General features: G+C 40.2%; 1 protein-coding gene across 1 annotated transcript in view; it reads left to right on the top strand.

The window, feature by feature from the left end:
- The window catches only part of SMIM14 (small integral membrane protein 14), a 40337-nt gene that overhangs the window by 8210 nt on the left and 5951 nt on the right, over positions 1 to 26176 (top strand). The window contains exons 2-3 of the mRNA XM_052681759.1: positions 7488 to 7598; positions 21309 to 21357. Coding sequence (XP_052537719.1) covers positions 7524 to 7598; positions 21309 to 21357 — 124 coding nt within the window. The 5' untranslated portion in view covers positions 7488 to 7523. The remainder of the gene's footprint in view (positions 1 to 7487; positions 7599 to 21308; positions 21358 to 26176) is intronic.

Below are 26176 nucleotides of genomic sequence, written 5' to 3'. Positions count from 1 at the left end.
GAGAGTAGCTCTGCAGAGAAGGATCTGGGGGTCCTGATGGATGAAAAACTTTAAATGAGCCAGCAATGTGCTCTCACAGTTCAAAAAAGCAAATGGCATCCTGGGCTCCATCAGGAGAGGGGTGGTCAGCAGGGACAGGCAGGTGATTGTCCCTTTCTACTCTGCTCTTGTGAGGCCCCATCTGGAGTACTGTGTCCAGGTCTGGAGCCTCCAGTAGAAGAAAGACAGAGAGCTGTTGGAGAGGGTCCAGAGGAGAGCCACAGAGATGATTGGGGGACTGGAGCACCTCCCCTATGAAGACAGGCTGAGGGAGCTGGGCTTGTTCAGCTTTTTTTTTTCAGTACCCAAAGGGAACCTATAAACAGGAGGGGAATCAGCTCTTTGAAAAGGTTGATAACTGCAGGGCAAGGGGAAATGGTTTGAAGTTGAGGGAGGGAAGATTCAGGTTGGATGCCAGGGGGAAATTCTTTACAGAGAGAGTGGTGAGGTGCTGGAACAGGCTGCCCAGAGAGGTTGTGGATGCCCCGTCCCTGGAGGTGTTCAAGGCCAGGTTGGATGGGGCCCTGAGCAGCCTGGTCAAGTATTAAATGTGGAGGTTGATGGCCCTGCATGTGGGGGGGTTGGAGATTCATGATCCTTGAGGTCTCTTCCAACCCTGGCCGTTCTGTGATTCTGTGAAAGGGCTTTATAAAAATATAAAAATATGGTAATACTAACCATTATAAAAATGCCAAATGGAGTGTTACAGTGCTTCAGACTTGAGTACCGTGAGGGAATATTTATTTGAACGATTCAAATTATAGTGATAGAGGAGTGCAGATGACTGGAATGTTTTAATTAGTATCAATTTGTATACAAATTCCTTGTTACAGAGCCTATTTTTAGCCTTGTGTGAACTACGGAAGTTGCTTTGTGGAGGAAATCTCCTTCGGAGTCCTCAGGCTCACTTCTGCCAGTCCTGTAACCTCAGCAGTTTAATGCTGATGGCTGAGGGGTACAGGCCAATTTGTTCTGGTTTGTTAGTGGAATGTCCTCTCTGTTGTGTGAGGAGTATGTAGCCATTGATTTCTGGCAGAATTGCATTGGTTTATTTTAAAGCGCTGCACATGTTCTTGTTTTCTACCTATGTCTCTAGTTCCTTTTCTGATGTTTCATCCCTATTCAAATACAAGCACTTTTGTTTTCTTACGCTGTCCAAGCTTTATCCTGTGTTTAGTTATTTGCTTCCTTTGCTTTTTTAATAGCTTGGTTATCATTTCTGCCTTATTCCTCCTCTGTATTGCCCTGGTGATAGGAAATTTGTTCCACTTCTGGTGGTAGTAATAGAGAAGCTAGAAATTCCACAAAGTTGTGTGAAGGTGAAATCAGCCATGTCCTTATCTTCAGTTTGTTTATTTGAGAGAGAAACCCCCAAAATCTGTGTCTGTTGTTTTTCTTCTCTGTGCTCTAATCGAGTTTGAAGAGAAACTTGATGCAGAAATCAATGGATAAAATTCCCTGCCCTTTCTTACACACAAGAAGTTGTACAGCCGGAATAATAGGAAGTTAAATAACAGATCAGTGAGTTGACCGTAAGTAGTTCATCAGAAGGCTAACAAAGAACAGGGGATCTATGGGAGGGTGGATGTGCATGTACAAATAGTAAAGAAGATGGAAATCAACAGGGAAAAGTGCTATATGTTTAACAAACACAGAGAAGAGTTTAGCTTGTATTTGCTGGGCTTGAATGTGTAGGCTTCTCTGTTGCTTGGCCACTAATAAGCAATATTTCAGCATTGCCGTGCTGGAGGTACCTTTCTGTATTATTTTGCTGTATGCCCACTTGATGTTGAATTGGGCTTCATGTAACCAGGCAGGGCTGGGTGAGCCCCAGTCCCTAGGAGAGGTAGAGTTTGAAACAGGTTTTGGAGTAGCCACTTGTACGAGAGGCTGAACCACTGCGTTTTGGCATGCCTGGCAATGAGACAATTGAGGTGCCTCTGTGTGCTTGTGGTACCCAAGGGACAGAGCGGCCAGCAGAAGGAAGAGCCCTAGAAAAGCAGTGATCAGGAATGTGCTGTGAAGAAAATAACTGCAGAAAGCATGAGAGGCTATAGGGATCATGGATATCAAGATGGCTTAGGTGCAAGTGAGAAGACAAATCCTTCCTATGGAAACACAGATCCTTTAGGAGAACGTGGAAAAGAATGGGAGAGAGGGTTTCTGCCTGTGACAATGAGATAAAAATGGATATTTTATCTTTCAGTGAGTGAATTGTTCTGGCTTTGTGTGTTACTTTTGCTCATTTTAGCCCTTCATCATTCTTCAGAAAGCCTGCAGAGCCTCAACATGTCATGTGCTTTTTTCTAAATTTTTCTTTCAATTTTTGTACATATTTCCATTTCTTCTGCTATACTTTGCTAAAGTTGAACGCAGCAGCAAAATTAAGTGTCTGGCTTGGTAGAAATATTTGACAACTGTGCTTGGAGTTATTGCAGTTGTCTGTAAAAGAGCGTCAGGGAGCTGAATATAGGGAATTCTGTTTCTCTTTAAAGTAAGTGGAAAGATTCTGTTACTTGTCTGCTGCATGGAGGTATTTTGCTCCCAATGACTTCTAGCCTTCAGTTTAGCAGCACAGCAAAAATAGTTCATGGAGAGGAAATCTTCAGTCATTCTTTTGTATTGTGTGTGTGATTTTAAGAGTGCTTGGATCCAGGAAAGATAAGAGTTAATGAGCAGAAAGCTTTGATATGAAGATGCCAGGTTTGATCTGTGACAGATCTGCAGCAGCTCTGAGTATGTGTTGTATATAGCAAGTGTCTCTTCAGATGATGTTCTTATACACTCCTTTCTGCCAAGGAATAGAGCTCACCAACACCTGTACCTTGACTGTCTCATTAATCAGCGTAGAATTGGAGTCACATTGGAGGCAACCACATGAAGAGTGGATAAAATGTCTTGTTGGCTGTCATGCTAAAAAAGGAATTTTGTTTTGTAATGGTGAGGGTGGAGAGAGGTGGAGTATAACTTCTGTCTCCCAGAGCTCCCCAGCTGCATGCTATTTGCTCAGGAGACGTGTTGCTGAATTGGGAAATAATGTATAGTCATTACAATAATTTAAAGTACAGAAGAGTCTCCAGATAAAAAAAAAAACCAAAAACCAAACCAAACAACCCACAACAATTAGATTGTATCTATAAAGATTGTTTTTTTGATATTAGGATGTGTAAAATGCAGTGTACTGCTGTAGGGCATGGGTTGGGAAAGATGGTAGGAGAAAAACGATTTACGATAATCATACAGCTGAGAAGACTCTCATGATTTAAAACATTGTGTAGAAGTATTTTTCATTATGGCTTAATTGCCTACAATTTCAGATAGAAGGTGATGGGGGGCTTGCAGTGTGAGCTATTTCTGTCTTAATTCATCAGAGACCGTTCTCCTCTTTGCTTCTGAGTTACAGTCATCCTGGCACTGACTACAGGATTTTAATTCCAATACTTCTGTTTATGATTGCCTCTTGGGCCACTTTACACTTAAAGTTGTATTGATTCTTTGATGGTACTTCATATTCATCTGCATTTTTCTCTTTTTTTTTGTATGTTTTCTGTCAGGTTGCTTAGTCTAGGGGCCACAGTATGTATCTTCTCGGTTGTTATCAGTGAGAGCTTTGCTGTATTTACCAAACAAATCTTCCAAATGCTTGTAAACCCAGAATTAAACACTGTGTAACCAATAATGTAGTGAAAGTAAAATACAGTAATTTTAAGTAGGGTAAAAGTAACCTTCCTGGTCAGAGCACTTGCCTGTGGTTGGTGCTATAGCTTTAAATTCCAAGAAAACCAAGGTTGCGACCAACAGGAAAAGATCCAAAAAATAAAGAAGGGTTTATTTTACTTTATGTGATAGATTATATGTAAAAGAGCTGTGTTTGCAGAAGGTGGAGAGCTAGTGTGACTCATAGCAAAGAGGTCAGAGCCGGGCAAAACGAGCCAGCAGCTGACGTGGGATGGGACAATTGAGGTACTGGAGGAGGCAGGAAGCACACAGCAGCTGTGGATCAGGATTTCGGTATGAGTGGGCTGCCTGAGTGCTATAGAGCCAAGGAATCCTGCTCCAGGATAGGTAAAAAAGTCTCTTACCAAATCTCATGTAAGGTCACAAAACATTAATAAACTTAGATCTAATTACAGAGCTTAGTTGATACCTAGTACTTTGTGCATTCAAAGTGTATTACAAATAAGTTATTAAGCCAGAAAGGTTTTAATGAGGAACGTAGTCAGAAGTGTCATTTTAGGAGTGAAAATCATCGTATAGTGTGGAGTTTCTTTATATCTGGAGAGCTGTGTGTAAAATCTGTTTCCTCTAGTTCTTCATCAGGGGAAAAATAGTGTTTTTCTCACAATAGATGGCCTCCCTCATTCCTTTGCCACTAAGAATTGCCACTAAGAATGGAGGACAGAAAGACAAAGAATGATTCCTTTAAGTGTCATTTGAAGGTGAGAAAGCTCATAAGGGAGATTGTGTTGGAAAGCTTGGAAGGCATTTTACTTGGTGACATTGCTTTATTTTAGCTCATTAAGGTAATTTGTCATGTACAGCTCAGGTGCCTTTGGGTAAATTCCTTCTAGCACACTTCTACTTAAATTTGTGATGTTACATGACAGATTTCTCTTCCCCACTTATTGTCTAATCTTTCTCAGTTTATACTCTGCAAAGAACGCTGATTTGGTTTCACTGGTGAAGATTCTTATTTGATGTTTTGATTTCTCCTAGTTATATACAGATTAACATCTCTGCTCTCTTAATTGTTGTGCCATTACTATGTGTTACTCCTAAATTTTTCCAAGTGGGAATTAAATATTGTTTTGCAACTCTCATGGTTCCAGCACCTTATTTTAGGTGTCAGCACTGTGTCCAGAAAAAGCATTTTGTGCTACTTAAAAATCAGTGCTTTTGCCTGTTCCTCATGCCAGAATAGTTTGATAAAGGCTACTCTGGCTGATGTGACATGCTGTCCAGGGAAGCGGGGCAATTAAAAATTTTCTTCTGCTATCACCATGCAGTTCCAGTGGTTCTGAGATAATGTCAGGGATGTTAGAGTAGTTGCTTCGTAACTAACTCTCAAAAAGAATCATTAGATCGTCTCTCCTGCATAATGCAGAACATTATATCTGAACCTGCTTGCTTCTGTACCTTTATTTGGCTGAAGCACATCTCTGTGTATCAAGAGATGGGAAGTCCACCCCTCTGGCATTTGTCACACTGATGGTTTACCCTAATGCTTAAAATGCATGGCTGTCCTGTCGTCTTAATTTGGTTCATTACAGCTTCCAGCCATTGGTTCTTCGTATGGCTTTGACTCCTTCATTGAAGAAATTTTCAATACTTATTTCTGTTTTTCTAATCAAAGCTGCATTTCTGTTACATATCCAAGTCATCTCTTGATCATCTTCTCAGTAAACTGTCAGGTTAACCTTTTTCATGACCTAGGCAAACAATCTTTCTTCAATTTCCTCAGTAATTTTTTTGCTTATTTTCAGTATTCTTTTTTAAAAAGTGGAGATGTAGTCAGGTAACCGTACTGAAGATGAGATTCTGCAATGCAGATACAGATATCTCTTACCTTCTTTTACTTACCTGGCCTTCTGCACCATGGCTGAGGAAAATATAGAAGAGTGGCAAGCATTCACAGTGAATTAGGGGAAAAACATGTAAAATGTGTTTTCTTTTTTCCACTACTTACCTCAGAGTGAAAGAACTACTCTAGTGATGCATTCTCTTCTATGGAGATTTCTTAAATCCTTGTGGGTTGTCACTCTTCCTCCTAAGAAGATTAAAACATCAAAATACTTGTGTGGTTACCACACTAGGTTTTTGAAGGTGAAGTCTGCAGAGCACATCTGCTTGTTCAGCACATGCTCATCGAATGGTTGGTGCTCTCATTAACTACTTATTTTAGGGAATGGACAGTGCTGATCTGCCCTCTGCTCCCACGTCTATTATGCCTGATGGTTATCTCACAGTTAGGACCCCAGCATGTGCAGCACAAAGTCAGAATCTAGCTTTAGTTAAACAATGTTTTAAAAGTATCACTCGTAAAAGCACAGAATAGTTTGGGTTGAAAGCAACCTAGAAGATAACCAAGTTCCAACCCCCTGCTATAGGCAAGGACACCTCCCACTAGACCAGGTTGCTCAAAGCCCCATCCAGCCTGGCCATGAATGCTTCCAGGGAGGGAGCATCCCCACCATCACTGGGCAGCCTGTTTGAGTGTCTTAGCACCCTCCCCAGCTTTCCTGTAGGCCCCCTTCAGGTACTAGAAGGCTCCTATAAGGTCTCCCCAGAGCCTTCTCTTCTCTAGCTGAGGAGCCCCCAGCTCTCTCAGCCTGTCCTCTTGTGGGGTATACTCTAGCTTTCTAATCATCTTTGTAGCCCTCCTCTGGACTTGCTCCAACAGCTCAATGTCCTTCTAGTGTTGGGGCCCCAGAACTGGATGCAGCACTCCTGGTGGGGTCTCACAAGAGCAGAGCAGAGGGAATCACCTCCCTTAAGCTGCTGGTCACACTTCTCTTGGTGCAACCCAGGATACAGTTGGCCTTTTGGCTGCAAGCACACATTGCAGAACAGATCTAGTGCATCGTAAGAGTCCTTATTAGACAGAAAACAATCTCTGATTTGATCACAAGTTTAAAATTTCCTTCTGCTCAGCTACGCATTTTGAGCATCAATTAAATTACTGATGGAACTACTGGTGGACAGTAATGGTATACTTGTGCTGTTGCTGACATGTCTGGGGTGGAAGTGGTTTTAGCAGGGGGATAAACTAGAATGTCTTCCCCACCGTGTCTATTTCTGCATCTTTTGAACTTTTCTCTATTGCTGACTGAATGGCCTACTTCTTTGATCTAAAATTAGTGTGTACAGCTCCATTTCTAAAGCATTTCCAAGTATATCCACTTTTGCACCCCTGCCGCTCGCTTTCGTTATACAGTAAGAATGATTTCTCCCTCTAGCAAAGAAGTTACAGGATTTAAAATTATTTTACTGTACATTGATCCCAGGAGAGAATGCCAACAGTTTGTAAGGGGATTTGAGAGAAAAAATTCCTCCTGACTTTTCAGTTGGTATTTGTACATTTAAGAGTGTCATTGTGCAGATGAGAAACCAAGACTTAATCTTTGTAGTTCTTGTTTGTCAGTATGCACTTCATAGTGATGTGTGGGAAAACCCAGGGGAGATATAAAAAAAAAAAATAATTTTTTTTTGCAAAAAATTATTTTGATCTCTAAGGAAGCCTGCGTGAGGCACTGCTTTCAGCAACATCAAAATGCAACAGCACATACCAGACTTTTTTATTCATGCTGCCAAAGGAATAATAGGATTACCCTGCTTTGTTTTGCTTTTTCACCCTGGCATTAAATGAGCTGAAATTTGATGTGGGAGTCTCTGTAAAATAAGGTCAGTTGAAAAAGAGTTCATTGTACTTTTATTTTTATTCTTCTTAGGTGTTCACAGAAAAGTTCAGGTTTATCCAGAGAACCATGGCAGAGGGTGGATTTGATCCTTGTGAATGCATTTGCTCACATGAACATGCAATGAGAAGACTGATTAATCTGGTAAGGATAATATGAGAATATTTATATTTGGAAGTGTGATTATATAGACGTTGCTTCAGCACTTGCACACTTGCAGTTACTGATGCTTTTGATTTTGCTTATTCAAGTTGCATGTTCAGCTAGAATCTCTATATCTGACTCTCTGATGAATATTTGAGTACTTAATAAAGATTATAGCTTTCTCTTGATTTCCCAGGGCTACATTTCTACAGCACTGGCGTTATTTCTATTGGAATGTTTCTCTGTAAATAGAACAGTCTGCACAAGACCAAAAAAACTATCCTGCAAACTCTCTGAGTTTAGAGTAATACCACACATATGAAATTCTACCTGCTCATATGGCAAGATAACAATGTCTTTATTTTTTGAACTGTGCTTTAAAAGCTGAATTTGAGAAGCCAGTGATTGTGAGTACTGAATTCTGTTTCACGTAATTCCCTTTGTGAATGTTCATAAATTTGTTTCTATCCCATTTTCTTCCTTAGGACTTAGATTTCCTTTTAAGTTACTGAGTGCACCATATAGATGACTGTGCTCTCAGGGACCCTGGATAGCTTTTTTTTTTTTTTTTTTTTTTTTTAGAATTATTCTGCTCAGAGTAATCAGAGTTCAGCACAGATGTCCATAACACAGCACTGCAGAACTTGTGCCACCATCTTTTGACTTTGTGCTTCTGGGCCCACATACCAAGAATGCTTTCTCTAAATCACGTATAGACCATACTTACAGAATTGCTGGAAACAAACAAAGTAAAACCAGAACAGCACAACTGGCCTCTGTCAGTGGGAGGGCTCAGTCACTGGTTGCAAGAGAAGGCAAAATTGCTGTCTGCAAGGGCAAAAGGAAATGCCAAGCACTTGTCACACGTGACCATGGAAATCCTTGTGCTGTGCATCAAAGCTGATGTTGTCAAACAACTCAAATCTGCGTAGTGTCCTGCTGAACAAAAGCTTAACATGACACCAGAAAAACAGAGCATATCTGTATAGTGATTCCCTGCGCTTCATGGGCCTGATACTTTTTCCCTTTGGTAGATTTGAGGTATGGTGCAGCTTATGCTTGCCTGAGTCTTACAAGTCATGAGCGGTTGACTCACTTTCTTATCTCATTACTCAGCAGGTGGTAGAATTGTTTAGGGGAGGTAGGTGCATGGAGTGAAAGGCAAGTGTGCCTATTTGCTAGTGTTGGTGGAATTATTCAGGAGGGAAGGGTCTAGGTCAACCATCTGCTCAGAGCAGGGGTTGACAGTGAATTCAGGCTGGATCATTCAGGGCTTTTATTCTGAATGAGTCTTCAAAGCCTTCAAAGATAGCATTTGACAGCCTCTTGGGCAGCCTTCTCCAATGTTTTGCAGTCCTTTTGGTAAAGAATTCTTGTTCCAGCCACTGTTTTAGTTTAATGTCTCATACCCTCTGCTATACACTACTGTGAAGAGCTTATCTCTGTCCTCTCAGTAACCTCTTTGTAGGTGCTGGAGGCTGCAGTTAGATGAATCCAAAACAGTCTCTTCTCTAGGCTGAATGAGCCCAGCTACCTCAGGCTCCCCTCGTAGAGCAGGTGCTCCAACCCCTGCTGGAACCTCTGGTGAGCCTCTGCTGAATCCACTTCATTTTATAAACATGTCACATATAGGGGAGTCTAAGACTGGATGCAGGCTGTAAGTGCTGAGGAAAGATGAATAGTTACATCATTCAGTCTACTTGCACACTTCTGAAAGATCAGTGCACTTGGCACAAAGTTGTGCTGGTAAGTATGATTCTTCTGTGGAGTCTTTGCTCCAGGGCCCAACCATACTAGCCCATACTTCACAGCTAGGTGGCCCAATTTCAAAATACTCTCAGCTTTCCTAGATGCTCTCATGGCTTCTGATGCAGTGAGGGAGCATCACTGAGGCCACAGGATGTTGCTTGGCAGGAGCTGACCCTGAGAACCTGTTTTTGCTAATTGTTTCTGTGAGAGTATAGCAAATACATCTTCTTTTGGATCATAATAACTCATTTGCTCTTTGTCTCACTTGGTGAACGATAGCTTTTAAATTCCCCTTTGCTCCCTACTGCCCTCGCGTGGTCACACGTGTTCTGTCCCGGGAATTATAAGAGCTAGGCACGAATCATGAGGTATGTGCTGTGTGCATCACTTGTGTTGACCCTGACTCCCCTGGGCATATGATAAAATGGTGCAGGGAAGCTCCAGAAAATTGGAAGGGAGAAAGGAGAATGTATGTTTGCTACTTTTTCCACTAAGACTTGTCAGTTGCAAATATGAAGCATGAAGTATGACTTTTGTCCCCACTTCTGCATTTCTCACCTTCTCCTTTTTTTGCTAGAAGATACCTATAGACAGTGGCACAAGTCAGCCAGTGTTCTTTTGGAGCGGCTGGAAGATTCTGGTTGTAGATGATTTGTCTGTGTTTTGTTCCTGGAATACCTCAAGCCATGTAAGGTGGCTGTAAGTGGATGATCTGGAGGCACACTAATTCCTGTGTTGTGAATGCACACTGAGTAAATCATAGGTGTCACCCTCAGGGCAGGGGTAACCAATACCAGTCTAACAGTGTTCCTGTGTTGCTGCAAGAATTGAATTTATTGCTCAGTGTTCAGTTTCCAATAAGATCATATGAATCAACATTTGAAACTGTGAGGAGTTGTGGGAAATGCCAGATTTCATCTATCATAAAAGGCAAAACAGCTGCTACTGGGTGTAGAAGAGCAAATCACTATCTGGGGTAAGTCAGCAGAATCTAGAAAGGAAACGTCTGATAACTTTGTCAGGGCCAGAATATCAAGTGACCTGCTTGTGATTTAGCATACTTGCTAAATCTCCATTATTGTATCTGTGATTTTTATACTTCATTAAGAGTTTGCTTTCTGAGCTTTTTGTTTTGTCAGTTCATTGCACACAATGAGCAATAATTCTACTATTTGTTTTAAAAGGAATCCTTGCTTATCGTTTTTCAGTGCTGCTGAGCTCCACAAATCTCAGTGGAGTCTGGGTACCTTCTAGCTCTGAAAGTTGGTTCTTCAAGACCATCATTCCAAAACCTTTGGGATGCAAGAAAGCTAGACAATCTGCCTAGCGAGATGGTGGGGGGAATCCAGCCATGCTTTACACCCAGAATGGCCCCATACTGCGAACTGCTAAATTGTTAACTCTTGTTCATAGGTATAAAACACATGAGAGCACATTGGAGTGATGTTATTGTTTGGGAGCACTTGTCAGGACTCAACAGGTAGTTGTAATTATCTCCAGACCAAGCACTGTGAATTCAGAAGTTCAGAGTTAAGATGAAATATATCAGGAGAACAAAGTAGTTATCAGAGTCGCTCAAGTATGGAGATGGTCTTTTAGAATTCTTCAGTGCGGTAGTTACGTTATACAAAAATAACATGGTTGATGTAAAGACTTTGATAACTCACATTTAAGCAAAAGTGAAGTAATTCTACAGATCAATTTATTTGTAGCTGTATAGATCAGTGCTGATAAGAATTAAGGTTTATGCTGATGAAGAAGTCACAATGTATTCACTTATGGCTATTAAATGTGGACTTAAAATATATATATTCAAATACACGGGATTTTCATTAGAGTTAACTGTATGGAAAATTTCAGTGATGGTGTTATGTTAAGGTCAATAGGGGGTCAAAAAGTCCGTTTACATTTTGAAGTTCTCCTTTTAACTCCCAAAAGCATGACTTCTAATTTCTAAGTTAACTGGTGCATTTACTTTGAAACTCTTACAAAATGTATTTGGTATTCCAAATACCATGATTTGTGGATGGATACATTATAATTGTGTATGGATAAAATATAGTTTAGATCTCTACCCTAAATCGGTTCATCTTGTCATTACAATTTATTACACTAATGCTTATTCGAAGAAAAAGCCTTATTGTCATTTAAAGTCTTCTTCCTCTCTGCTACTAGAAATACCACAGAAAGTTACAAAGAAACAAGCAGTTCATTTTAAAAAGCCTAACTATTACTCTAGCTGTGCGGCTTGATTATTTTTCTGTCCTTCAGTTTACTTGACCGAGTGTGGTTCTGTTTTGTTTCCTTACCAAATGATACTGTGAAGGCTTTATGAACAGTACATTGTGTAGCCTTAACGCATATGACATTCACAAAGATTTTTCACTGCTCATTAGGCTAACTGGAAGATGCCATTCATACCCTCAGTTCTTATAACTTGTACACTGATGCATCAATGGCATTGAATTATCTTCTCTTAATTGTTCTGACATTTTTCCTGAAGAGGATTTTTCAGGGTTTTCTTTGGTATTTTGAACATAGTAAACTTCTGTAGCATGGCTCCTGTAAATAATAAGCAGATATTCTGATTTCCAAGTTTTCCTAGCAAACAGCAGAGATCTAAAGTCTCTGAGTGGGACTTCATAAATATCATCTCCAGTATGGGAGTATTGGATATTACATACCCATGGCACCATCTGTTGTGATTTGGAGTTGTTTAACAATTTGGCTATTGTACATTGGGTTCACTATTTGCTCTACGGATATAGCAGCTAACTGGGAACTTCTGTACAAGGAAATAGGCACAGAAGAAAAATACCGCCAGATTTTCCATCCTTTGCAGATACGTAAGAGTTGTTAAGAGACAATAACAGATCTGTTAGCTTGTGTGACTTTATCTCCTGTTCTGTCTCCTCCTTCTACAAAACTTATTTTGACATGAAGAGCCAAAGTTCAAGAGGGAAGAAGAACAGGCATTAAAAATACTTTAATGAGGGGGAGGGCTCGGTTAGACAAGGGGCTGGTTGTTTGACAGAACCAAGTGAAGGATGTTCTTTGGTGTCAAGAGGAAATTATTTCTGTCTTAGTTGTGGCAGAGGATAGCAAACTTCTGGATAATAATGATGTTATATTTAAATCCTCGTTTTCCCCTTTTTAACATTTCTCCTGCAAAATGAAAATCTTTTCATCTGCACTGTGTTACTCTGAGTAAGCATGGGTGATCCATAATTCCAAGGCCCAGTTCAAGTCTGAAAACTAGACTGAAAGCATAGTGTATGTGTTTGGAATAATCATGCAAAGAGCATCTTCCATGAAGCCCGAGACCTGTGTATGACTACTTGGAGTTGCCAGAAATGTCAAAGTGAGCCTGTGGCACATAACTTTGTATGACATAAAGAGCCCTTTTTTTTTTTCTTCTATTTTTTCTGTAATAAGGTATTATTTGATTTAGAATTCTCTCACATTAAGTTCTACAGAAATGAGCAATATGTTCTTTACCCAAAGCATTTTTAGTTTTGTAATACAGAAGGACCATTCTTATGAACTGCCAGCAGTTCTGCTGAGATATGATGGCCTTACAGACCTCTATGGGAATTACAGCTTTGTGCTATGTTCTTTTGTAGCTAATTGCAAAGTAATGGCCCATGTCTAGTTATGTTATTATATCAGAAGGCTTGAATGTCTCAAAAACTCTAGGGAATACAGAGCAATTTTTTTTTCCTTTTTTTTTTTTTTTTTTTCTTTTTTTAAATCTGCTTCATATTTTGAGGTGCTGTTGGATTTCTGGATAACGGCAGGGGAGATTCAGGCTGGACATGAGGAAGTATTACTTTTCGGAAAGGGTGGTCAGGCACTGGAACGGACTGCCCAGGGAGGTGGTGGAGTCACCGACCCTGGGGGTGTTCAAGGAAAGACTGGATGTTGTATTGAGGGACATGGTTTAGTAGGAGCTATTGGGAATAGGTGAACGGTTGGACTGGATGATCTTTTAGGTCTTTTCCAACCTTGGTGATTCTATGATTCTATGATTCTATGATAACAAAAAGATGCAAATTTTCAAGGTATTTAACAAAAAAGAAAAGGTTCTAACACTCTTCTGTCATAATTCTCTTGGCCAGTTCATTTTAGAGTCTCCTGATTATAAACTGGCATGGTCTGAAATAGTATCCAGCATAGCCATGAATCCTGACTGAGTGAGACTTTATGCAAACAGCACAGAATAAACACGGATGATTAAAATAGAACTGCGTTGTGTGCTTCAAGTGATTGAAAAGCTCTCAAGATGCCAGCACAGATAAGCCTGACTTAAATAATCCTTCAGGCTTCCAGCAAGAATGAGGTACCCTACTGACGTGGCCTTCTATTGAAAGCAGAGCAAAACCATACTAAATGAATTTGTGATACTTTAAGGTGACCTTTTAAATGTGGAAGTTGGCCTGGAGACTTGTTACACATGTTCCATGGCATTTGCCTTCCAAATTCTTCTTGTAATAGCTGTTGCTCTTGCTTCCAGTGTATAACTCTTAGCCAGGCAGCTGGAGAGCATGAAATTACGTTTTACTCTCACTGTCCCCTTTTCTACCAGACCTGTGCCTTCACTTCCTGGTTTCTTGTAGCCCAAGGTGGTTCAGAAAAGACCCTTCCCAAGAACTAAACATTAGGTTGCTCTTTAGGACAAAGAAAAAACTATCATCCTTCTGAGATGCAGGAGAGAGTCTTGATGCACCTCCTAAGGTACTGAGCCAAAAGAATAAAACGTACGGATAGAGCGGCAGGACGCAAGCCAGCCTTCACCCAACTTAGTTGTCACTGGGTGCTCAAGGTGCTGGTACTGCACAAATTATGGCCCCAAAAGTCATGTGCTGCTAATAACCTTGAAACTAAAAGCTAGTTCTAGATCAAGCAGTATAAATGAAGGCTATTTTTTCTAGACAGATGAATGTTTAAAAAAAAAAAAAAAAAAGCCATAAAGAAAGGTGTATACTTGGGTCCCATAAAGTCAACTTTTTCCTATATGGAGTTAGGTTGTAGGACTTCATTGAAAAGGTGCCTTGTATTTCCCATTCCTGAGTTTAGTAGCATGATAGTAGCTACTGCTTTTTAACCTCTGTGTTTGTGTGCATATACATATATGTAGGTCACTTCAAAGGTAATGCATCCTATTTATTTCCATGGAAACTACAACAGATACAAAGAGCAAATTCTCAGCTGCAAAACAGTATTTTTCAGTGCAACCACCACCATGCATTTTCACCAGTGCTAAGAGCCTGCATGCCACACTGAAAAATCTGCACCAGTGGAGGTGATCCACTCTTCCCACTGTTGAAACACCATCCACCACCTCACTGTGCTCACATCCACTGCTTGGTATCTGTAAGCATTCAGCAAGTGTCAATAAGTATCAGTGGGTCCCACTTTCTCCATGTGGAGGAGTTTAGTGATGCATCTTTGCTTCATACACACTTCCATGTCAGATGCCATTTTGTCATAGTGCCTCTCTGCTGCCATCTGTCATATAGCAACTAAATATAATTGAATATTGGCAGGAGGGTTCAACTTCTACTGCTATGCCACCAGTGTCCACCTCTGATGTGGTGGCTCAACATAATGAGGAGGTGTTACCGAGGTCACCTCTCAGTCTTCTCTTCTCCAAATGCTATCTATAAGGATAAATATGTTGGTGAATACATATATAACCAATAAATTGTAAATGTTATAATTAAATATATTATAAATATATCTATATATAAATATATTACACTTCAATACATGTATTATAAAAATATAATGTGTCAGTCACCCTCATGACTGTCTTAAAATAGAGCTTATGTGGTATGACAGTATTACAAGTAGTTTGGAAGATTATACACTGAAAATTCTGTCAGTGATATTGATATCTTGATATTTCAGCACTAGTTCATTGATGGAAGCTGTGTTGTGAATGGCTGAACTGGGTTTGATAATCAGTGCTGTGTTATAGCCCTCTCATTTGAGGAACATTGTGCTTTATCTCTTAGCTCACAAATGGTTATAGTCAACACTCAGTACAAACTGCTAGAACTTCTTGTTCTAAGCTTTTGTCTTGAAGGCCTCCTACATGGGAGCATGCTTTTCATTTAAACTGGTCAAAAATATCTAACGGTGTATTCTGTGTTTGTATTTTAGATCCGCATTTGTTAATGATGTCTTGGGAGTTATATTGTTTGTGAATATTCTCAGTGTTTTCTGGAGTAACATCATTCAGTTATTTCTATCTTACCATTTGCCGTCTGATATTTCATGTCATCAGAGGCTCAGTGATCTTCTTACGGTGACCCTGACTTTCACACTACTTCATCTTTTCACGTGACTCTTTTTCTTCTAATTCATTCTGTTTCATGTTTGTCAAGGATGTCAGTCATGTCCCAGGCCCTCAAGGCCAGCAAAATTACAAAATGAGCTGCAATAGAAGTCATGCAGTTGGAAAAAAAATGAGGGAAGAGTGGAAAAGGTGAATCGATATGGCACCAAGGTGAATCAGCAATCCTGGAGAAATAAGAAAACAAGAAGGAACAAGCTCTTGCCTAGATCAGGGTTCGTATGCATTCATACTTACTGTTGCATCTTCATCCATTAAATGTTATGTCTTTTAGCATGAAAGTCAGTGCAGTGTTCTCCCTCTGACGTGACTGATTGGCGGCTCTGGGTCTCAAGAGTCGGTTCGTAAGGTAGGAATGCTGCTTTGAAAGGCACCGTCCATTCTTTCCTAAGCATTGTTGAGAGGAAGACAGTAATTTGTCACCTCACAGGACCAAACTTGATATTTTTGTACCAGACTATTACTGTCCCAGTATGAGCGTGTATTTATTTTATCTTAATTCTACACTTATTCATAAAACACATAGAAGACAATTTAATTCCGTCAAAATGCCCTTCTTTCCACCTTATTTTTCTTTTTTTTCTGCTGGCCAGCTTGTAGGAGAACAATGCACGTAGGTGTCAATTTTATGCATCTTTAAATCTGGACTCTGGATAATACTTCAATTCAATTTACAGTCTGGCCCACATTCAGGACTGGCCTATCATACCAGAGCAATTTGTTTATCACGTTATTTACCAACTTTGGATGTGGCTGCCAACAGAGTGTAAACAGTGATTTCATTACCCAGAAGCATCAGATCCCTATCCAGAATATGTCACAGGGTTGTCGTCTTCTGGCATAGCTGGGGAGAAAAGGCAGAGCTTACAACTGCTCTGAATTGCAAAAAGGGTATTTTCACAGGGGATGATATTTTGCCTTTATTATCACACAAAATTTTCTGTCAACAATCTTTATGGTTCCATTTTAAACTTTTATTCATGGAATAAATGACCACATCGTTGGTTATTTGTCCTTAACTCCCTACTTATCTGTCCTTTTCCTTGCCACCAGCATCCATTCCTGTTCTCTTGTCTTGGTAGCCAGTTTATCTGTTTCATTCACACGTTTCTCTGGGCTTCCTTCAACTGCAATCTTTGGTATGGGAATCTTTTCCTGGCCTGGCTCATAAACTTGCTAATTTTTCCATCACGTCTTTTCTGAGGACTTCATTTCTGCTTTGGGCAGTTTCAAAGGCTTCCCTAAAAGGCAGTAGTTTTAATAAACAATTTATTTTCAGCTCATCTGCCACTGACAGTAGACATCACTGATTATTGCCTCGTGTTCCTGCTACTAGTCCTGTTCCTCTTGTTTCCTTACCTATTCATTACACTGCTTTAGAGTTGGGAAGTGCTTTTGGACAGAAATTACGCCACTGTTTCTTCTGGAAAGAGACAGACTTGTGAGCTGTGTCATCATCGCTGTCTTCCTGATATTTCTCAACCTTATGCTTTGTCTTTATCTTATTTTTTTTAACCTTAGTAATATTCTTAACCCTTAAAAAGCTGAAGTTTTCCTCAAGCATTTGCTGTCAATTTTAATGAGAAGCACAGTTTTTCTGAGCAGAGATTGCAGGAGCAGTCCCAGGATTTGTGGCACCCTGCGGCAGCAAGTTCTGGAAAGTCATCTGTAGAGTTTCAGAAAAGTCCTCTGAAGAGGAAGCGAGGGGGCTGACAGAAGAAGTTACTGTGAAGGTGGGCAGCTGTCTCAGTCCTCCACAGTAGCTGTCTGTGCTGAGTGGGAATTGCAAAGCAGCGGAACTTCTTTCATGGGAAGACTGAAACGATCCCAGTGGCTGAGCTCACTGTATTGGGAAAACAAGTTCTGTGTTGAGCTAGACGAAGCTGGTTCACTGGCCTCACTACTTTGCTTGTGATGTTGTGGAGCAGCTAGCGTGCAGGACAAGTTCACGCCCTGACCACACAGCAGCATGTTTGTCTGCTCATCCATTAGGTTTGCATGGGAAAAAAGTTAGAAACTTTGCTCATTGCAGCAGCTTTGCAAAAAAATTTGCAGAGCTGACAGTGGGGTCCCTTTACTGTGTCTGTTTGTGCTTTGGCCGCCACTAGAGACTGTGGAAGGTGGTGGCTGCCATTGCTAAAACCTCTGGTAACTGCTCTTTTTTCAATTATCTGACAACTGAGCTGTCTCACATTGAAGTTTTTTTTCCAGCGGCTGCTATGTCCCTTAAGGGTGGTACAGTAGTCAGGAAAGAGAGCTAATCACTAGGCAAAGGAACAGTCTTGTTTCAGCAAAAGGTATTACCTTCTCCAGCAATTTATCTTACATAAGCTTTTCTTGCATGTGCCGGAATCTTTTCTTGTCTTTCGGCTAATTTAGTGACTGTTAAATATCAAATTTGTACTGGGTCACAGAGTTGCAACCTATTTCAACTGAGAGAGTTGAGAAAAACCTGTTTTTACTGCTGCTCATTTTCAGTCATCTGCCATGTTTCATCCCAGGAGAGCAGCACACAGCTTGTCATTGAGACAAATTTGCTAGCTGGTATCCAGAGCCCTCCTACAGTTGGTGCTTGTAGGATAGGGAAGTTTTATGTGTATAGTCGGGAAAGAAGTGAGCATGAGGAGATAGTTAATAGGTTTTTGTCTTTTCATCTTTGGCTTCTCAGTCTTGCTGACTCAGTGGGCAGTGATCCTGTGCTGTCAGACACATCTTCTCTGGCACAAGTGGTTTTTGTAAGAAATTTTTTAATTAACTGGAATAGTTAATTTTCTAAGACATATTTTTATTGCTGCATATGAACACACGGAGGCTATGCAGTGTAATTTTTCAGCTGGGATCATTAAATCTGCACTATTGTATTGCTATGTAGTGTTTTCAATTCAGAAGAATTTTACATGGGTTATTAATAAAAACTATAAAAATCCAGTTTTCTCCTTTTTCTTTCTGTAACTGCTTCCCATAATAAATTGAGGTTCCTAAACCTACCTTGTATAGTCAATTTTTCAATCACCATGAAAGAAATGGAATGTTTGTTATCTCTGTCCTTTGGAAAACAAAGTCCTATTGTCAGAGTATGGGTGACTGCACTTTGTAAAAGTTCCTCTCTACATTGTTCCTCCATACGTAAGTAAACTTTTTTCTTTATTGGCAGGCTATGATCTATTTTGTTTTTCAGCAGAGATCTGTAGAGCAAGTCCTAATGGCATTTCTCACTTACTGAAATATTTCTGTCATTGGTGTTTCCAGTAGTACTTATCTTTCTAGAGTTTTGGAGCCTGTTCTGACTTTTGAGAAGTCCCCAGTTTTTGCCGATGAGATAAAACTCCTTATCTTATAGACAGCAAGCAAAATCCTAATGTCAGACATCATTCTCTGGGCCCACAAAATCTCAGGGCTTTAATACTTCTTGTGTCTTGAGCCAGGTGGCCTGCTGTGTCAGCAGGCATTTTCAAGCAGAATGTGGGCTTTTGATGCAGAAATGGCAATACGAAGTGTACATATCACTTGAGATGGCTTTTATAGATACATTACTGACGTGGTTTTACAAAGTTGTATTCAGACAGGTGTAACCTATGGACATGGAGGTAGATAACATAGTGCTGGAGTACCCCAGGGCACTGTTGTCAGGTTGGGCAAACAAGATAGCACTGTCCCTAGCCATCCTGGGGAAAGGGCAGGGACAGGTGGATGCTCTATGCTGGCTGACCTGCGCTACGTTTCTGGTCATATACTTATTGCCTGTCTTAATTCTGAGCATAATTCTGTTTTGATGAATACCTGCAAACTGCAGGCATTTTACAAATCAGGGATTGTAATTAAGCCCCTTGCGGTGTTAATCCCCTATAAGAATAGAAGGTGATTATGTTGTTGGTGTTTTTAAAATATGGTCAGAGTAATATCCAGTCTTCTCAGTCTTCTCAGTTCAGGAATCTCTCAGCATCAGATATTCCACATTGGTACTATCTGCTAATGTAAAACCTCTATTTTGAGAAAGAGGTCCAAAGGTTGAAAATAAACTAAGTTTTCATTGTTACATAAACAGGCTAGGGAGCATGCATGCTTTGATACCATTTTTTTCTGGTAAGGTAAGTATCATAGAATCATAGAATGATTTGAGTTGGAAGAGACCTTTAAGGTCATCTAGTCCCAACCTCCCTGCTGCAGGCAGAGACGTCTCCCACTAGAGCAGGTTTCTCAGAACCCCATCCAGCTTCCACAGGGCATCCTGGGAGGGATGGGCATCCACGGTAGAATTTCTTTCTAATACGTAGACCAGATCTGAATGCAGTACTCCAGGTGGAGTCTCATGAGAACAGAGTAGAGGGGCAGAATCACTTCCCTCTACCTGCTGGTCTCACTTCACTTGGTGCAGCCCAGGATATGGTCGGCCTTCTGGGATGCAAGCGCCCATTGCCAGCTTATGTTGAGTCTTTCATCAACCAACAAAGTAGAAGTGTTTTGCTTTAATTTCCCCTGCTGCTGCTTTTAACTATAGAAAGTACTGTAAGGTGGTACCCAACATTCCCTGTACTTCCTAAGGAACTTTTTGGTAGTCTCAGTAAATTTACCAACAGATATTTATAGATTAATCAGAGAAAGAATGTTATGAGTCTCTAATGATATATTTTCAATTCTTTCTCAAATGTCTAGTTATTGAAGTTCATTGTAATTAAAGGAGCTTAAAGTTTCATGAGTGTCTTCCTCCTGTGGTTGCTCAACTGTTTCTTTGGTGTACTATTTCTAATATTGTGATACATACAGCTGATAAACATATCAGTGATGCCGGTACAAATGAAAATTGGGTTTGTAGAAATTATTCACCTATTTCTTCCATGTGGAACATCTCTTCTATCGTGTATTTGTGTATTTACACTGATGATAAACAGATTACCCTGCTGTGACAAGATGTACTGGGATTTGTGACATTACTGTGACATAAAACATGTCAAAAAGGAGATCATAGTTCTAACCAAAGCATCACAGCCATTTATGTTTTTTTAGAACTGTTATTATTAATCAGTGTAGCTTACCTATGCAAGGAATAGCCTATTTCCATAATGCAGCAGATTAAATCCCATCCATTTAACCTTACCTGATAAAGAATGTAATATTTATGTGTCTTCAGCAATTCTGTCATCAATAAAATAGTTGTACGGATAGGCAGGTTGTCCAGTGTTGACTTTTCTTACAGTTAGCAAGCTTACCTAGTAACAGTTTTATAATTTTTACCCATAAACAAGTAGGTAAAGCAAGATGCAAATTAAAATCTGTTATTAAAATATCTTAGGTGGAGTTACAGTAATTGATAAATTCAAACATGAAACTTTAATTCTACATCTCTCTATTTAACCATTATCACAGTCTGATCATTTGTTTTTAGGTCAGTCATGTGATTTAAAGTTCCAGTAATAAGCAAATAGGGTTTGGAAACTACCTCAGTACCTGGGATCCTTTGCATACCATAAGCTGTGTGATGCAGTGAAAGTTACAATTTCTCTTATCTTGAACTGGTGCTCTGGTTTTACACTGAATCTCGATTTTGGTACAAGCTGACCAAGTCTCATTGCTAACTGTCATGCCTTTCTTTTTCTCTGTTCTAGCTGAGACAATCACAGTCGTACTGCACAGACACAGAATGCCTTCAGGAATGTGAGTAACTGTTAAGTTCAGGAGCGTGGAAGTAAAATAAACGGCTGTAATTAAATGTTATAAGAACATATTAAATGAAATCAAATACTGTGGTACTGAAACCATTATGTGAGGGAGGTAATTCCTGAGAATTTGTGACTCACATTTAACATTTGTACATGAGATGCATCATATGGAAGAGGATGCTGAGCAAGTGGGAGATGTCAGTACACCAGCACCACAGATGATCAAGCCCCAAGTATTATGTATCTTACCACTAACTTCCAAGTAAGATTATTTAAAATTCTTTCAAACCAGAAAATTTGGGGAACTTTATTTTTCCTCCTTACTGTCATGGCAGCTGAATATCACTGGTTATTCAGCTAAGGCAGCTTTGGCTGATAAGCTGACATAGACAACAGCTGTTTGACTGTTTGACTTGGTGGCTGTGTAGTTAACAAAGCAGTGTATTTAAATATACAGTTTCTTGAAACTTGCTGTGAAAAACATCAAGAATACCTTCCAAACAGTGAGCATGACTGGGATGATCAAGTGTTACCAGCTTCTGCTGAGAAGTATAGCTGTGCAGAGATTATGCAGTAATGTGAACATGCCCTGAGGTGCTCTGTTTACACTTTTCATAGTCTAAACGAAATGTTGCCAAGTGCTTATAAATAAAAATGAAGTGGATCTGTTTTTTTCTATACTGCTTTACTATATGAGTGAGCATATGAGCTCACTCAATTAGCCTGCATCAGGACTATTGTAAGGCTTCCAGGAAATACCTGAGCAGTGCTCCTGCTGTTGTTACTCTTCTAGAAGTGCTTGTGTCTCCTGTGGGTCTGGGAGCTGGTAAAGGTTTCCAGGATCCTGGGGTGAATGCATGTTTTCCTTCACTCTCATGTTCCTATCTTCACTCTACTGTAAATCCTGTTCAGAGATGGGCATCTAGGTTGTACTTGCACTGTGTCTTCCCTGCATGAAACACTCCAGCACTCATTGTCAAGATAGGCTGAAGGGGAAAAGTTACAAGCTTTACCAAATACTCCCTGAAAAAAAAAAAAAAAAAAAAAAAAAAAAACCAAAAGAGTGGGAATCACGTTTGCCGTAACTGTATTTTTCCTTTTGAGCTTTCCAAACTAGCTGTATGTCTGGGACCTTCATCATGACTATGCATCCCTAATGCATCTGTCCTTGGGAAGATGTTTTAGTCTCCTTTTTTAGGCTGCTATGTCTAATTTCTTCTTGAATCTCTGTTTTTTTCTTGAATCCAGGAGAGGGAAAGGCAGATGAGAGGAATTAGGCTGTGCATCCTTGTGAGCTGTAGTTCATGGTTGAAACCAAGCAATGATACATTCTCACTTAAACCTGAGGAGTCATCAGTATTTATGAAGCTCTCAGGCTAAGGGCTGTATAAATGAGTAAGTCCTGTTATGTATAGGCACAAAGCTTGTGGGATAGCTTTCAAGCTATACAGTCATAGTACAGTGGAGACGTGAACAGATTGTGGCAAATAGCTTTCAATCCTGAAAGAGATCTTTGCAATAGCTCTCTGTGCAGATGCAAGCAATTTGGCAGCAATTGTTCCAAACCAGTGGTTTGTTTCAAAAGCCCAAGGCAGAAATTATAGAGTAAATCCTTTCTACATTATTATGTTGCCTTAAATTTAGTTCCAGCAAAGGTATTTTTTTGCTGATGCAATCACAGTGACTGCCTGTTTGTCAGATTTCTGTGTGATTCTTCTGTGGTTCCATCCTTGAGCCAACATGAGGTCTGTGAGACTCCCAGGAGTTAAAAGGCAAAAATAAACAGATTGAGCCTGGAGAAGCTTCTGGAGACATTTTCAGACATAGATCAAAACAATTCTGGGCCCATCTTCTGTCTGTTGCTTCATGCCCTTTCTTTTCAGCTGTATCATGATGAACTTAAGGTTGAGTTGGATGTCCTCTTCTCCAGGCTCCATGTTGTGTTACTTGCTGCCTTTGATTCCTCATGTCCAGACCTTGATATGAAGAAACTCGTTGTACTCCCACCCATTTGCTCATTCCCTGGATTTCGTCTTCCTTTTGGAAGCACAGCTGGGAATGGTGTCATAGACAGATTCTTAAGTTGCAAGGTTGTGGAATAACTGATGAAATGTGTGTGGTTTTGTTTTGGGAAATGTCAGGGCTGTGGTTCAGCCTGTGTCACAGCAATGTCATGTGTTGTGCTTGTGCTGTTGCAACCAGCTGGAAGTTATCAGGAACACCCTGCATTGATTCTTCCCGAGAACACTTTGTTTCTTCAACTCTTGGTATCAGATCTTTTGTAGATATTTGGAGCCAAGTCAAAACAGGAGCACTAGCTGAAGTACAACACTCCCTCACTCAGATTTTTGTGTTATTAGCTCTGAATTCTTACTTTCAGTTGTTAGCACCATTAAAAAAGTGGAAAGTTTCCTGCCAGGACTGGAACGAGTGCTTTCAGATTTACACTCCTACATATGAGAGGAAATGAGCACCACTTCAGAGAGCATTTGGGCACTCTGCTTGATGGCTGTTCTCCATCAGGATACCTGCTGTGATGTAAAGCACGCATCAGTCTGATCACTTTTCCCTTCATTTCAGTGAGTGTATTGGAGTGCATTTTCCAATGGCAGTATCAGTGGTTCATCCAGTCCAAGGAGGCTCTACAGCTGCTGCTGGGCTACTCTGATGGCTAGTGACCCTTCAAAGTCGTCCTATCCTGTGGAAGGAAATTAGGGGCTGCCACCTGAGTTTAATCTCTGTGTTCAAGCAATTTCCAGACGTTCTGATCTGGAATTACCACATTCATATTTTGATTACTATTATTTTCAATGCTCTACTAGTTTGTAATGTTAACAGTCAGAGATGACTGTCTGAAATGTTGTCTACCCTACTTCCAAATTTTTATGTAATTTAAAGTGAATCTGTGACTCATCTTGAGTTGTACTCCTCCAGGGGAGTCACAGCAGCCTGACCTAATGGCATGAAATGTCTGCCAGCTCTTCCCTCCCTTTTCTGGTAATTCCCTTCTCCCTTCCTCCACTCGAATCCTTTTTAGATCTCTTCAGTTTCCTTGTCCCTGCCTTTGATTTTGTCAGCGTGCATGGATTATCTGCTGAAGTTCCCTCAGGCTCTTTGTCTTCCTCGATGATCCATCTACAAAATACTTCTCTTCATATGGTTTCATGCATTTCTTTCACAGAACAGGCAAGGCTAAAAACACTGTGGAAAGGTGTAAATCAGAGAGCGTATTTTTGCCTTTCCACATTGAAGAAGTTAAACGGTTAAAAGCTGAGCATCCAAGAGGAAATAGTATTGCCATGAGATGGCAGACTAAAAGCATCACAGAGATTCTACTTTCGCAGTAAAAGAAATGCAGTCTTTCCTCTTTTTTCTCTAGAGTGCAACCTCACTTTGAAAAATAGCACTTTAAGAGGAGAACTAATCTCTTGTGAGGAGTACTTAACAAGGCATTTGCTTATTTTAATTCTTGAGATTTCAGCTGCATGATCATGACGGGGTTGACCTTCCGTCTGTGGAAATTATTTTTTCCAAATTCATCATTTTAGTAGCTTTGACTGCCATACAATAGAACATTAAATGAGGTGGCTACATAAGGTTTTTTTGCCTTCTTGTCTTTCTCTGAGAGAAGACTAGCTTATATGGCCTACTGTTGTGCATGTCAGTCTCTGTTCCTATAGGTGAAAGCAAGCCAAACAGTTGTATCTTGCACGTGGAACAACAGTTCTGACGCGCTGTAGTAATTATCTCCATTGAGTGGTAATCCCAGTCTCAGAGCAGCCCCTCATAAAGCTTTCTCCTCCACAGAGATAACTAAAAAATTGCAAGGGGTGAAAACTGTTCCCAGGCTTCGTTCAGAGTTACTGGGTAGGTAGGCAGACTCAGTCCAAGGGATCAGAGACAATGAAAATAAAGATCTTGGGCTGGATTTGGTGGTCTATGATTAGCCAGGTTAGAGACTATAAGCTTCACTTCACCGTGACACAGCTTACAAGGGGGAAATGTGTTGCAACATTCCATAGCAATTGGTGCCTCGCAGGAACTGAAAATTAAGAACTAGATTTTACTGTAATCAAAATGGATGGCAGGGGCATTCATCTGTGAGATCAGGACAGACAGTTTCCTAGTCATCTGGAAGTCCTAGAAAATATCACCCAGAGGTACTCTTAAAAGCAACCCTTAGTCTTAAGGAAACCAAAAGACCATCCCAAAATTACCTGCAAAGTATCAATTGTAATTAAAACCACTTTGTTTGTGAACTCTCACAACATTTTTTCTACCCATAGATGATGGGTAGATGGATAAATTCCATCCTACTTGGTTTCAGCTTCACTCGGCTGTTCTTCATCCATTAACTGGTCTCATCTGATTATTTTATGACCTCTGTGATGGAACTTTTCTTAGTGAAAGATTCACAACATACTATTTTTCGCAGTAGCTGTAACAGCTTCTTGTTTGTTCTTTTGATTTCTGTCGCAAAGCTTGGAAAATTGAGACACCCCATCTGTGTGAGACTTTGCTTATCCTCACCTCTTTATGTCAAGAGATCAAAGAAGCAGATTCTGAAATATCTCACATCCTTATTAAAACATGGTCATTTGTAAATGAAGTGGCTTTAACAGTACTTGAATAGTATAAATAGTCTAGTAGCTGTTTTCATATCTAGCATGCTTTGAGTAGGTAGTACAGGGCCAACTGTGTTAGATCAGCTGTTGCCTTACTTAGTCTAGAACACATTTTGGTGCATTTGGCTCAATGCACACTGTATTACAAAACAGGCTGGGTAGAAATTGTGTCTTATAGGAATGCCTGTG

Source organism: Tympanuchus pallidicinctus, unplaced genomic scaffold (genome assembly GCF_026119805.1).
Source record: "Tympanuchus pallidicinctus isolate F22 unplaced genomic scaffold, pur_lepc_1.0 scaffold2, whole genome shotgun sequence".
Lineage (NCBI taxonomy): Eukaryota > Metazoa > Chordata > Aves > Galliformes > Phasianidae > Tympanuchus > Tympanuchus pallidicinctus.
This window is presented reverse-complemented; position numbering and strand designations above follow the sequence as displayed.